The sequence below is a fragment of the Eurosta solidaginis genome, chromosome 1, assembly GCF_040869045.1.
Source record: "Eurosta solidaginis isolate ZX-2024a chromosome 1, ASM4086904v1, whole genome shotgun sequence".
NCBI classification, from domain to species: Eukaryota; Metazoa; Arthropoda; class Insecta; order Diptera; family Tephritidae; genus Eurosta; species Eurosta solidaginis.
The window spans coordinates 325,886,039-325,901,110 of record NC_090319.1 but is presented as its reverse complement, the minus strand read 5'-3'; the positions used below and the strand labels follow the sequence as shown (position 1 = coordinate 325,901,110).

Below are 15,072 nucleotides of genomic sequence, written 5' to 3'. Positions count from 1 at the left end.
AAACGATTAGTATTCGTATAACTTCCCTCAGCATAAGCTCTTTTAAAAGCCTGAAATAAGTCTGGGGGCCTACTCTGTATTGCGATGCGAAAGCAAAAATACGCGAAATCGCAAAATCGGTACTCTGTATCTTGACATTCGCATGCATATTTTGACTTTCGCATTCACATTTTGCCCATTCGCAATTTTTCTCCCTTTTCGCATTGCCGGCACTCTGTATTGCGAAAGCGAATGTCAAACAGCATTCATTTTCGCATTTTTCTTGCTACAAGTAATAGGCATTCGCATTGTACAAATATGTAAGTATTAATTGATGATTTTATAAATTGATATCTTTATATTCATTGTACATTCTTTTTAAAATATATAGGACAACTCAAAAAACAAAACAAACACAAAAGCAACAATTCGAACTCCTAGTGGACTTCATGGCAATACACCCAGATTTGGCCAAAGGGTTACTTAAAACACCCAACGCGAAAACAATGGCCAATAATTTGTGGAAACAAGTAACTCGCCAACTAAATGCAGCTGGACCACCGATGCGTGATATCACCGGCTGGAAAAAAGTAGGTTGGGTGATATATGTGTACTTTTAATTCTATAATGGGATTGATAAAATTTATAGGTTTGGGCTGACTACAAAGTCCATTTGAAGGCCAAAATGCGTCGCAATAAAACCAATATTGCTGGTACGGGGGGCGGCCCATCCGTTTACTCCGCACTCACGCCATTGGAACAGCAAGCTAGCGATTTGCTGTCGATGGACCAAGCAGTCGACGGGATAGCTGGCACGCGGGAGTTTGGTGCGCGGCAGGCTATGACGGAAGTACCAAGTGAAATTTTGGAACCTGCTTTTAATAACGACAGCGATTCGGTTGAAATGAGTGAAGAGGAGAACGAGCAACCTTTCTTGCTACAACAACAACAGGAACCTTGCTGCAGCCGATCGGTACTTACTCCACGCAAGAAGCAGAGTCTATTGGAAAGGCAAGTAGACAACCAAATTGAATACCAAAGCAACTCAGTAAAAGTGCTAAATGAGATTAATGACAATTTGAAAAACATTGCCAGAACGATGAGAATTACATTAAAAATAAAAAATAAAAAGTTAAAGTTCGCCAAAGAACAATTTGTCCATAAACAAAGAATGGACCGTGAAAATTTAAGAATCAAATTAAACAAATTAGAAATTAAAAAACAAATGTTGGATGTGGAGTTACAGACCAACAAAGCAATATCCAGAAAGTAGTAACAGATACACAAAATTTTTTTTTTAAAGATATGTAGACACATAATTTATGTACTACAAGTGGCTTAGTTTTTGTAATGAAATTTCCTTTTTATTTTCTATTTATTTACGTATGTACCTGCACATACACATTGCATTACCGAAGTATAGTTTGGTGCACTTTTCAGTATGTATGTTATTTAGATACAATTAGTATAAATTTAAATAAAAGACTGAAATCGTGAATTTAAATAATAATGAATTATATTTAGTAGTTTAAGTTGTAGGCCTTAGCAGCCGTAAAAATACATAAATAGTATTAGTTTTTATATATATACACAATTTGTAACCCTTACTTAAATAAAAGACTGAAAACTTGAATTTAAATAATACTGAATTATATTTAGTAGTTTAAGTTGTAGGCCTTAGCAGCCGTAAAAATACATAAATAAATAACGTTAAATTTAAACCACTTTTTTATAAAGCATTTCTATTGGAAATCATGTCATTTTTTATTTGGTCTCTGATACAACTAGCAATATTTCCCATTCTATAATTTTCCACGTTTTCTGCATTTATTACGTTCACTTCTTCCGGTTCAATTTCTGAACTGGGAAGATTTTCAACTTTGAACATTATAAAAATATTGTGCAGGGCACAACAAACATTTAGTATTTGCACCACTTTTGCTGGAGCATAATGCAATTCTCTTGAGGGCAAAAGGCAGCGAAATCGACCTTTCAAAACACCAAAAACTCTCTCAATGAGAGACCTTCCCTTTGAATGTTTTTGATTGAAAAAATTCTCGTCAGAATCCTCCGCAGAATTCCTGTATGGGGTAAGAAGCCATAGTTCCAACGGATATCCTGAGTCACCTGCAGATAACAAAAACATAAAGGTCTTTTTAGATGAATAACATTCAGTACCATTTATTATATGTATATATATTATGTTATATATTACATAAGTAACTATGTTAATACGTGTATGCTACCATTACATTAAATCGATATATTAAAAAGCTTACCGAGAATTCGTTGGCCAGTATCTCCATTTTCATAGGCAGTCCTTAAATATTCGCGCTCAGCGGACAAGTTCCATATGTGCGAATCATGCGATGCACCTCCAAATTTACCATTGACCGCTCTTATTTGCATTTTGTGATCACATATCTAAAATAGAACAAAACATGTAGGCACAATAAAAGTAATCTTATTTAATCGAAATACACTTACGATCATTGCATTTATGCTGTGCTTAAGCTTTCGGTTAAAAAATAGATGTTCGTCTTTTGATGGCCTTATCATTTGAATGTGCGTTCCGTCTACAGCTCCGATCACACCCGGAATTCCGCATTTAGCATAAAACCTACGGTTGGCATCCTGTTTTTCGCGATTGCTCATTGAAAAAGTAATATGCTTTGGACACAATATAGTTTCAATTGCACTGCAAACTTCCAAAATACAACTCGAAACGGTTTGCTGTGCTAATCCCGCGTGACGGTCTTGGCCAATCAAGTGTTGGTATGCACCCTGACCAAGAAACTTCAACGTTGTAGAAACTTTTATTATTTCAGGAACTGCCGTTGCTCTACGTGGGGTTTTCAACTCACTTTTAATGCTATTTAGCACATACAAAAATGCTTCTTTATTAAGCCGAAAATTCTGCACAAAACTAATTAATAGAACATAAAGCAATAGTATATGTATGAGTAATTTTGTAACGTTTAAATTACCTTTGATCGCTGAGACTCATAATGTTGGAGTTGTCCCTTATAATCCTCCTATCAATTCTTTCTTCATTTCAATCGTCCCATAATGCTACAGAATCCATTTTTTAATTTGTTGAACAAAAATTAATCTTTAGCCGAAATTGTAATCGCCTTGTTTGTTTTGTTCTCTTTCTTTGACTTTGGTCAGTGATGCATACTCAAGCAAAAAATTAGCGAAAAATAAAAAAGCGACACTGTTAGCAATGCGATAGCGCTACAGAGTTCCAATTACCTTTCGCATCGCAATTTATTTTCGCATCGCACTGCCTTTCGCATCGCAATACAGAGTAGGCCCCCTGGTAAAAACTTGTATTCATGAACTTATTTTCCGAAAATCCCTGAGAATCGCGATGGAAGCATCCAAGCCCGAACTTAATCGATTTTAAAACAAACAAGTAAGGAAGGTTAAGTTCGGGTGTAACCGAACATTATATACTCAGTTGAGAGCTATGGTGGCAACATAAGGGAAAATAACCACGTAGGAAAATGAACCGAGGCTAACCCTGGAATATGTTTGTATGACATGTGTATCAAATGAAAGGTATTAAAGAGTATTATATGAGGAAGTGGGCCATAGTTCTATAGGTGGACGCCATTTAGTGATATCGCCATAAAGGTGGATCAGGGTTGACTCTAGAATTTGTTTGTACGATATGGGTATCATATGAAAGGGGTTAATGAGTATTTTAAAAGGTAGTGGGCCTAAGTTCTATAGGTGAACGCCTTTTCGAGATATCGCCATAAAGGTGGACCAGGGGTGACTCTAGAATGTGTTTGTATGATATGGGTATCAAATTAAAGGTATTAATGAGGCTTTTAAAACGGAGTGGCGGTAGTTGTATATGTGAAGGCGTTTTCCAGATATCGACCAAAATGTGGACCAGGGTGACCCAGAACATCATCTGTTGGATACCGCTAATTCATTTATATATGTAATACCACGAACAGTATTCCTGCCAAGATTTCAAGGGTTTTTTATTTGGCCCTGCAGAACTTTTTCATTTTCTTCTACTTAATATGGTAGGTGTCACACCCATTTTACAAAGTTTTTTTTAAGTTATATTTTGCGTCAATAAACCAATCCAATTACCATGTTTCATCCATTTTTTCGTATTTGGTATAGAATTATGGCATTTTTTTCATTTTTCGTAATTTTCGATATCGAAAAAGTGGGCGTGGTCATAGTCGGATTTCGGCCATTTTTTATACCAATTCAAAGTGAGTTCGGATAAGTACGTGAACTGAGTTTAGTAAAGATATATCGATTTTTGCTCAAGTTATCGTGTTAACGGCCGAGCGGAAGGACAGACGGTCGACTGTGTACAAAAACTGGGCGTGGCTTCAACCGATTTCGCCCTTTTTCACAGAAATAAGTTATCGTCCTAGAATCTAAGCCCTATCAAATTTCACGAGGAGTGGTAAATTTTTGTTTGACTTATGGCATTAAAAGTGTCCTAGACAAATTAAATGAAAAAGGGCGGAGCCACGCCCATTTTGAAATTTTCTTTTATTTTTGTATTTTGTTGCAACATATCATTACTGGAGTTGAATGTTGACATAATTCACTTATATACTGTAAAGATATTAAATTTTTTGTTAAAATTTTACTTTATATAATTTTTTTTTAAAAGTGGGCGTGGTCGTTCTCCGATTTTGCAAATTTTTATTAAGCATACATATAGTAATAGGAGTAACGTTCCTGCCAAATTTCAGCATGATATCTTCAACGACTGCCATAGTACAGTTTGCAAAGTTTTTAAATTACCTTCTTTTAAAAATGGGCGGTGCCACGCCCATTGTCCAAAATTTTACAAATTTTCTATTCTGCGTCATAAGTTGAACACACCTACCAAGTGTCATCGCTTTATCCGTTTTTGGTAATGAATTATCGCACTTTTTCGGTTTTTCGAAATTTTCGATATCGAAAAAGTGGGCGTGGTTATTGTCCGATATTAATTTTAAATAGCGATCTGAGATGAGTGCTCAGGAACCTACATACCAAATTTCATCAAGATACCTCAAAATTTACTCAAGTTATCGTGTTAACGGACAGACGGACGGACGGACGGACATGGCTCAATCAAATTTTTTTTCGATCCTGATGATTTTGATATATGGAAGTCTATATCTATCTCGATTCCTTTATACCTGTACAACCAACCGTTATCCAATCAAAGTTAATATACTCTGTGAGCTCTGCTCATTTGAGTATAAAAATAATTACTTAAAGTCAGAACAAATTTGATCCACCAAAACAAATGGTGAATAAGAAAAATATGGGAAATTATATGAGCTCTGTTGTTCACTCAACCAATTAGAGATACTGGCATGTGAAGCGCTATTCGAGGAAATCGCAAAGGAGCACCACTCGAAGAATAACAGCGATAAAAAAAATTTTTCGGTGCATGAAATCTTTGAAGGTGCCATTGCCTGATCGAATACCCGTAAAGGCAATTACGTTATGTTAGATTGAATTAGCCGGTCCGCGAGTTCCTCACATAGACTGAATGAGTTCGTAGTGTTACCAGAAGTTTGTTTAACGACCAAAGTGAAAAACCCTATCAAAAAGCAGTAACTATGTTATAAAATAACTCGGTCCTTACTAGAAGCTTTCTTGGTCCTATGACACTTGCTGTTTGCTGCGCACGGCACGAGCACAAAATTAAAATAAAATTTTTGATTTACGCTTTCGGAGTCGTGGTCATGGGCCCTTAAGCGCGTCTTTTGACATCTCTTCCGATATTTTTGGACGAGTTTTAGCAGTTTCGAACTGCTAAATAATTACCAAAACCTATAGGTCTTGTGGGCATGCCCATATAAGAAAAATCAAAATAATACAAATAAAACTGACAACAAATGAGTAGTTAACGGTAAGTGTAGTTAGTGTGAGTTTGTAGTTGTATTTGTAGTGCAAGTGCATTATCGCTTAATCATAACGGTAGCTTTGCTTGTGTGTATTGTTTGCACAGCAACATGACATTATCAATAGAATCGGAGAAATTGCATTGTCCGGCGTTGACTGGTTCTCTCGCCCGCGCCGCAATAAATGCTTTTAACTATGAATGAATACACCTACATAACGGCAGTATATTGCTCATAACATTTTCGCGTTATTAACAGTAGCGTTGATTAGAGTTAATTTCACGAGAGTTTATCACAACAACAAACATGCATAAATTAAGCGATTGTGTAGTGATAAGAATTACGAGAAGGTCAGTGAGGAAGCTCAATTACACTTATACATATACAGTTGTGTTTAGCCGATACGAGAAAGCTAACGAATCACTTTATAAGTACCCACCAAAAAATTCTAACCTAATATAAGGCTTATTTTAGTTAAAGAAAAGGTGTCATACGCCTTAAATCTATTAGGAGAATCATAGTTTGGATTATTCCGGTATAAGCTTTATTTGAAAAATATTAGTTAGAATACAATAATCTTATGTTAAAGCTATCGAATCATCATATTTTTAAAATCGGTTTGATCAATCACCAGAAAACACATAAAAACCAAACAACTTTGAAAAATTATGGTGCAGTTGCGAACACGACAACAGTAGTGGCAAGGTATTTCTGGAAAAGATGGGTATTCTACATAATGACCGCTCATCCCCTACGTGCCAGCTCGTCAGCCATTTCATTTCCTTCGATTGCACTATGAAACGGGATCACGATCTAAAATATTTCTAGAGCTTCGGCTAACGCAGCTAAAAGCCGCTTACATGCCCCTACTAATTTTGTGCTAGCGTATGGCGCAGCTAGCGTCTTTTATAGACGAAAAGATGGACTTTCGAATGGCATGGAAACAGGCATAAGGCTTTCTTAATAATTGCATTTTTTACAAGTATATATGTATATCTACATATGCGACTAAAAACTCTCATTACATTGTGGTGATTAAACATACTACAATATAACGACAGTTCGAATGGCATGGAAACCAGGCATAGCATTTTTTACATGTATATACATCTACATATGCGACTAAAAAACTCATCACATAGTGGTAGTGTATAGAGAAACTAGTGGAGACACAAACTAACAGCTAAAATTTAAAGTGGAGAATGTCGGAGATACACACTCTGTAGACTGATTTTATGCGCAACAATTTCATAAGAGTAGATAAGGTTATGCACTTAGCAGTCCATATGAAGTTTAAGTGCATATGTATATAGATGTATAAAAACACAGCTAATACCAACAGTTATTAATACTGATTGAATTGATGTGATATTTTCCTTTTATTCCACAAGAACTAAAAAAAAACAGTAATGTAAAAAAAATTTTTTTTTAGTAAAATGTCCATTTTTTTAAAATGTGATCCTGGGACTATGGATGTGCTATGACTTCGTATTTAAAGTTTGTTCAGGCACATCGTGTGAGAGTTATCAGCAGAGCTACCGTCGTACTTACAGCCGCTTATGCCATTTTTTGTTGGGAAAGTACACGAACTTTTAAATGAGCGACGAATCGGTGGGCGTATTTTTCGCAGTTGTTTCGTTCGTGTGCGTGTGCGATTGTATAAGGGTATGATGTGTACGCATCTGATTGAAATAAGGACGGTTTATTTTCCTTAGTTGAAGCTTGAGAAACATCTCAAGCAAGCCATTGTCCAGCTACAAGAGGCAGCAGAGTTGCCAGATCTCTAAGCAGCAATTAAGCTAAGTCCTAGACAACTTTTTGTACTTGTATAGAAGAAGTAGTTATTTTATTACAAAAAGTCTGGTACTAATTGGTGTTATTCCATTTGGTTGTCAAACAATTTTTGGCCAGTGCAACCTAACATAATTTTCTTGACAACTTGATTGCCTACATCGGACCAACTTCTTTACCATTCTTAGTGTGACTGTTATAGGTTAACAAAGCGGCAGCGTTTTTCATATTCTGTTCTTCTTGATTTCAGTAGTTGGCGTTGGAAATAGGCAACTTCATACGCACGGAAAAGTTTTATGCAAACTTAACTCGAAGGGACATAAAATAAGCTATCGATTTTTGGTTTCGAATTATTCTGATCCTTTTAAGCCTGTGTTTATTGGTCTAGATTTGTTGAGTAAATGTAGAGATCTAAAACCTAGTAATCAAAGGAAACGTTAATGAAACTAAAAATTAAAAAAAAAAAAACTGAATTATAAAAATTGTTTAAAGGGCAGTCTGCTCGATTTGAGCGTTGATATTACCTAAACTGCGAAAACTTAAAGAATTAATTCGTTTGTAAAACCCCAAAGTGATAACGCTACAGTCAAGAAAAAGACATGTAAATTGTATCCCCTATTGCAGACGGCGCAGTATTCGTAGGGCAGCCTGATTTTTTATTCCTGTGCAACACGCCTAACGGTGCCCAATCGAGACTTTACTTCACATGTAATATCTTCGACGGTAATCATACCGCTTGAAGAGGTGAGACTTATCGTTCATTAGATCTTTTGAGTACCACCCTATTGATGTATGTATATTGGAACGATTTTTCGTCATCCCTTGTCAAATTTAGTTTCGAGACAAACCGGGTTCGGCGTTGTGCCATCATCAGTGACATTGAAAATCTTTCCAATATGCATCATTTATCCACCCTGCCGGAAAATCAACCACCCTATTTTTAAATAAAGACATTTTATTGCGTGAAAATTTCATGTCATTTAGAAGTGAGTTTGGTTATTGTAATTGTTGTTTGTTCCGGCTCACACCCTACTTAGAAACATATGTACATATGCACAGTAGACCTTTCTTTTCCCAAAGGACATCTTCCTCTTCTCCATAATCTCCCCCCGTTTAATCCCATTTTCGACTGTACTCCCATTTCTAGCTTTTTTCTTATCCCAATTCTCTCTAGAGACTATGAGTAGCTTCCAGTATTTGTATGACATTATCACCTGCGAGGTTGCCTCTCTTCAAGGGGTTAATAAGCGCACTAAAAAGCTTTATAGCTTCAGAGCTTCCGCAACCCAATTGTCAACCTCACCTACGCGAGGGGAACCCTGTTACAAATATGAATGTATCATACACATATTTAGCAGATTAGGCTATGGCGACCCCAAGTTCCTCATGGAAATAGGGGTGGGGCGGGATAACCAAGAAGAACGAAAATCTACACTGATGATGGCACAACGCCGAAACTGGTTTGTATCAAACAAGGGATGACGGAAAATCGTTCCAATATAATAGAACGTTTAATGTGGCCATATTAATCGTTCCCGAGAAGGTCGGGCTGGTACCTCAATGGTACTTGCAACCGGAACGTACCAGATCTGTATCCGGCAAAGGACCATCAACATCGATAACACTTTCCAAAACCATCGGGGAGTATTTTGTCGTTAATACAACAAAAACAACCGGTTGCTACTCTACTAATCTTTGAGAATAATAACCAAGTTCGGCATCAATCGTGCCCGTCGGCAGTAGATTTCAATTGACCTTTAGTCCTAGATACCCCGTGATAGGACACGTTTCAGGCCACGCAATGCACAAGTAGAGTGCATGTCTTTTCCTATTCACAGGGGGCGCCAAATAGTCCGCAAAGCAAAACTTCCTGGATAATTTCTATTTTTATTATAACTGATTTCTGGAAAATATTGTTTCTGGAAAAAATTATTTATACTAAAAAAATGAACGCATATAGTCGGAATACTTGCGGCAGTTTGGTGAAGTCTGCAATATACTAGGGAAATAGCCGAGATATGTGATCAATCTTACGTATTCCATAAATATAACGAGTACATACATGCTAAAGATGCTGCCTCGATTGGAAATACAATTTTAGAAAAACTAAAGTCCGACCACATTTTATTAGCAAACTGCAGATCACAATGTTACCATTAAGTTAACGTGATGGCAGGTACTATATCTGGCGTTCAACAAAGAATAAAGGAAAAAAATCATAAACCATTATTTGTAAATTGTGATAAGCATTCATTAAATTTAGTAGACATACGCATATATCTTTTTTCTCACGTTCAACGTTACGATGGGAATTTCAAAAAATGCTTTAACAAAAATTGTCAAACTTGAATCTGAAACACGATGGAGCGCCATAATACAAGCGCTTAGCGTTATCGTCGATGGGCTAGAGAATGTAGTAGAACTCTTAGAACAATTAGCAGAGGACACTAACACCACAAGGGACACCAGAAGCGAAGCTATAATTCTGTTGCAAAATATACTAAAACTTAGTTTCATAACATTAGTTCATTTCTGGTATAAAATCTTAAGGAGGACTGATCATGTGCAGCTCAGATTACAAGATCCGGGGATGAAATTTAGAAAAGCGTATCATGATCTTAAATCATTAGCGACTGAACTATACGAAATTCGAGACACTCTCTGTGAAGAAGCAATAGCAAAAGCGAAGTATCTCTGTGAAAAATAGGATATTGTTATAGTAAAACGTGTAAGAAGGCGCCGCAAAATGCCCGGAGAAACGGCTAGAGATGTTGGTCTTTCCGCAGAATTTGAAATTTCTCGCTTTGGGAAAAGTGTTCTCGATCGTTTCCAACAAAAAATACGTACAAGATGTCCACGACTAAATGACCATATTTTGTCCCAGGCGCAGGAAAACCTCACTACGCCACTGTAAATGATAACAGCATATTAGCCGACTTCAAATGTATTTGCTGACCGTTTTGACAACAAATTGACAATAAAAATGACCAGTAAGTGGAAACGGCAATTGCGGAGTCAACTACCGTTCCATTCATTTACAATGCCAAAGCATGTAAAACAACGGGAATAAATGTGTTTTAAAATAAATAAACCCAAAATCTTAGGTTAGATTTTCATCACACACTTCTTTATGGACTTGGAGTAAGTAATATGACAGACAAGGAACGAATTCGATATCAAATGGTCAGCGGATCAGTTTAAGGCAGTAATTTGACCTAATTAGAACCAAGCATTAGTTTATCAATGTTCTTTTTCATGATGTCCGGCAGGGTAGAGACCGCAAATTAAAATCACCACATCGTAAGCGTGTGCCACAATCTTCAGCCCACCTGTGCAGAGTTTTGTTAAATTTTCTTTATCGTAATAAACCATACCGGAGTTGCAAGCGCGCCTCTTTTTGATGTGCTTCTACATGTTATCGCCTTACTTGCTATTACTCACCATAGCTTGGCTCATATCTCGCTGGCAATTTTCTTCCCGGCTAATATTTAATGCGAAGTGCTTGCTCATGTGCCGCTTTTCCTCCTTGCCCAGATTCTCCTTCATTTCTGTAAAGTTCAATTTATCGTACACGGACTCCTGTTATTTGGAGAAGGAAAACTCATAAACCAATATTTCGTGATAATCTATAATACTCGTTATACATAAATAAACAAATTAATACTTGTAATGGAAAAAATTCAATTTTAATGACAATCACAAACAAATTATGACAAATGCATATCCTATCCGTGGACACAGGCCACGCGTCCATCACACACAATATTATTGTTATTATTTTTTTTTTTACTCTGCAATGGTAAAGACAATTTTCATTTTGTTTACGAGCTTTAATATTTGCAGTGATTATTCGATTGCATTCACATAAAAATGTTCACGTGCATATGCATACGTACCCAGTGGAGAAGTCATCTATTTAACTTCATCTAAATCGAACTAGTCGTAAAAATACCAGAAGTTTGCCGATTGCAGTTCTAAAGCTTTTGAGACTACTGCGGTGGAGTAACCAGTGGTGGAATTCACTAACTTTTTTAACCAGATTTGCCATAGCTTTACTTGCGAAACGATAACTATAACGATTTCGTTATTCAGTAACTATTTTGTATCGATATTTGTTTATCGGCGATCAGCTGTGTTGTTAAATTAACGGCAAGTAAATTGGCAGCATTAAAAATCACGAAATTAATATTTCTGGCAATTTTAGTTAAAAAAAGAAAATCAGAACTTTAATTAAATACTTTTAAACACGAAAAGCTGCTTTATAAATCAAATGGCATTTGAGTACTTGGCGTACGTTTGATAACAAGATGAAGAATTACTAAATCCATGGCCAGTCGACAGACACTTTCTTGGAGAAGTAGATAACCCATTCCACTTGAATGCAACGGAGTTTCGAAAGCTGTACCGACTAACCCCAGACTTGGCTCATCATATTATTTCTCAACTTGATGATCGATTAAAGGGTACAAGAATTACTGCGCTTTCAACAAAGAAAAAACCGAAATTAATACCGCATTTATTTACCTTTTATTAAAATATGTAAAAACTTGCACGATAATGACTTTTAAAAGCAGTTAGTATACGGAATTTATTTATTTTTGGCATTCCTGTGCTGCCACCTTTCTACTATTAAAACAAAATTTAAATGTCATTTATTTCGAGCCGTTAAAACTAAGTTAGTGAATACTACAATCAATAAGGCAATTAAAATCTCGAAAAATCGCATCGTTATAAGTTAGTGAATTCCGCTACAGGTGAAATAAGCCGTCAATTGTCCTGTTCTAAATTTTTATTTGTCCTTTCATTCGGCTATCTGAAAATTTTTTACCAATATTGTCTCCGAAAATGTGTTTTTTGCATTTTTCAGGAGTAAAATATGCTACTTTTAGTACTTTTTTCACATAAACTATTAAGTGAATATCGATGGACTCTTGCTGAATCATTATTTGGCGTTGGCTGTACCAAACTATTACGTTCATATTTGTTGACTTTTCCATTATATATGATTAACTTCTTCTCATTATAAATTGAAACAGGTCTTGATTAAAACAATCGATTTGTACTCCAATCATATCCAATTAAGGACTTCCCTCTGTGCAGCCCTACCGAAGACTTTCAAGGAATGATTTTGTCATTTCTAACCAAGAACACACAGTAAAAATTTTAGTTTACTTTTAATACCAATTTGGCATTTATATATAACAATGCCAGAAAGTATAATATTAAAACCGAAAAATATTAAAACGCGACAATAAACATTGATTAAAGTTTTGTTTCAAAACCATTTTGGATTAAAATTTATATTTCATGGTCTTAAAATAAAACTTTTTAGAAATAAACACAAATTTAATACCAAAAATGTTTAAGTTCAATAGCAACTGGTATTAAAAGTACGATTCCACTTGTTACTGTGCACAAAACTTGTCGTATTCTATTTTATTTATGTTAAAATTTCGCTTCAACAATAATATTCTAAATATACAAATAAATTTAACGCACAGTTGCTGTTTTGACCTAACAAATCAGTCCCCTAAGACTTAGAGGAATGCTAAAGTTATGGGTTGTCATTTGCAGTATTTGAATCCGGTTTTTAGTGGTGGAAATATATTTGAGAGTACTACGATCACTTCCAAGTGTATCTGTAAAAACTTTTCTTCATTACGGCACTAGTAGTCGAATCCAAACCCCTTTTAATTACCACAAAGGCGTGACACAAGCTTATGCATTCCAATAACATCGCCACGTTCAACAAAGATGTTGCGTTTGTAAATATGAAGGACCTTCAGACTTGGCAATTGAAGTTTATTACGCCTTGCCCATTCACATACAAAATTTCGCGAAGCACTGTTGTAAACATTCTCCCTATACAACGAAAATACTTGCTAACATATTTTGTGTCGTATTCGATTGTTATATTGTAGTTTTAAATTCTGAAAAATGTTAGAAAATTTAACAACCAGTGGGAAAAATAGTTTCACTTGCAAAGTGTGCCAACATCCTTAGCCAAAGCAAATGTCAAATTCTTCTTCTTATGATTTGCTTAGAATAAAATTGGGGAGTTGGCTACTTTTCAATATCAGATGGCGCTAGTGTTGCTCATTCTACCATGCTCCATAAAAATACATGCAATCTACTCATAGTGCATACGATTGAGTTAAACGCATCTATATGAAAAACTGCTCATGTGTCGGAGCTGTAAAAGGCAGTAAAGTTCAACTAAATAACTGATGTACATACGCACCATTTATGTGGATAACACCTCTCCCTATTATGTTGTTGTTGTTGTTGTTATTGTTGTTGTAACGATAAAGACACAACACCGAAGGTTTTAGGTAGTGTTATCGATGATTATGATCTTTTCCCGGATATATGTGTGGTACGTTTCGGTAACAAGCACTATGAAGGTAGAAGCTGGGCCATCTCGGGAACGATTCAATAATCCCTATCATGTGCGGTTAACAGTGAATGTTTCAAGTGCAGTTGACGCAGTTCCGTAGAAAGCTATTAATTTTCGACCCACCCGTACCGTTTCAGATAGCGTACATCTTCTGTCTTTATACTCAGAGTGCTAGAGAGTATATTAACTTTGATTAGGTAACGGTTGGTTGTACAGGTATAAAGGAATCGAGATAGATATAGACTTCCATATATCAAAATCAACGTGTGGACTTATATTGAGACTCTTGATAAAAATTTGAAAAAAATTTAAAATTGGCGTGGCACCGCCCATTTGTGAATAAATCAATTTTACAAATTTATTAATCATAAATCAAAAATCGTTAAACCTATCGTAACAAAATTCGGCAGAGAGGTTGCCTTTACTATGAGGAATGCTTTGAAGAAAAATTAACGAAATCGGTTAATGACCACGCCCACTTTTATATAAAAGATTTTTAAAAGGCTCGTGGACGAATAAAAAAAGCTATATCTATATATATGCAAAAAAGAGCTTTATGTCAATGGTATTTAATTTCTCAAGTGCATTTATAACAATAAATAAGAAAAACTTCACATTTAAAAAAATGGGCTTGGCATAGCCCCTTTTATGACTAAGCAATTTTCGATGTTTCGGGAGCCATAACTCGAAGAAAAATTAACGAATCGTAATAAAATTTGGTACACAAATTTTCCCTATAGCAGGAAATATTTCTAGAAAAATGGACGAGATTGGTTAAAGACCACGCCCACTTTTATATAAAAGATTTTTAAAAGGGTCGTAGACGAAAATAATAAGCTATAACTTAGCAAAAAATAGTTTTTTTTGAATCATGATATTTCACTTATCAAGTTTCATTGTAAGAGGAAATGGGGAGACATTTGACGTGTTATGTAGAAAAGTAATTTATCTGAAATGAAATGTACAATTGAAACACACGCTGAGTATATAATATTCGGTTACACCCGAACATAGGGAGTG

The 15,072-nt window shown here is 35.6% G+C and overlaps 1 protein-coding gene and 1 pseudogene across 1 annotated transcript; one reads left to right on the top strand and one right to left on the bottom strand.

The window, feature by feature from the left end:
• The first annotated feature begins 99 nt into the window (after window positions 1-99).
• Window positions 100-1,399, top strand: LOC137244182 (uncharacterized). The gene is made up of 3 exons (XM_067772822.1): window positions 100-299; window positions 371-569; window positions 629-1,399. The coding sequence occupies exons 1-3, from the start codon at window positions 232-234 to the stop codon at window positions 1,250-1,252; spliced, it is 891 nt and encodes a 296-aa protein (XP_067628923.1). The 5' UTR covers window positions 100-231; the 3' UTR covers window positions 1,253-1,399.
• Window positions 1,400-1,708: 309 nt separating this feature from the next.
• Window positions 1,709-3,064, bottom strand: LOC137240872 (putative nuclease HARBI1; annotated as a pseudogene).
• Window positions 3,065-15,072: the final 12,008 nt, after the last annotated feature.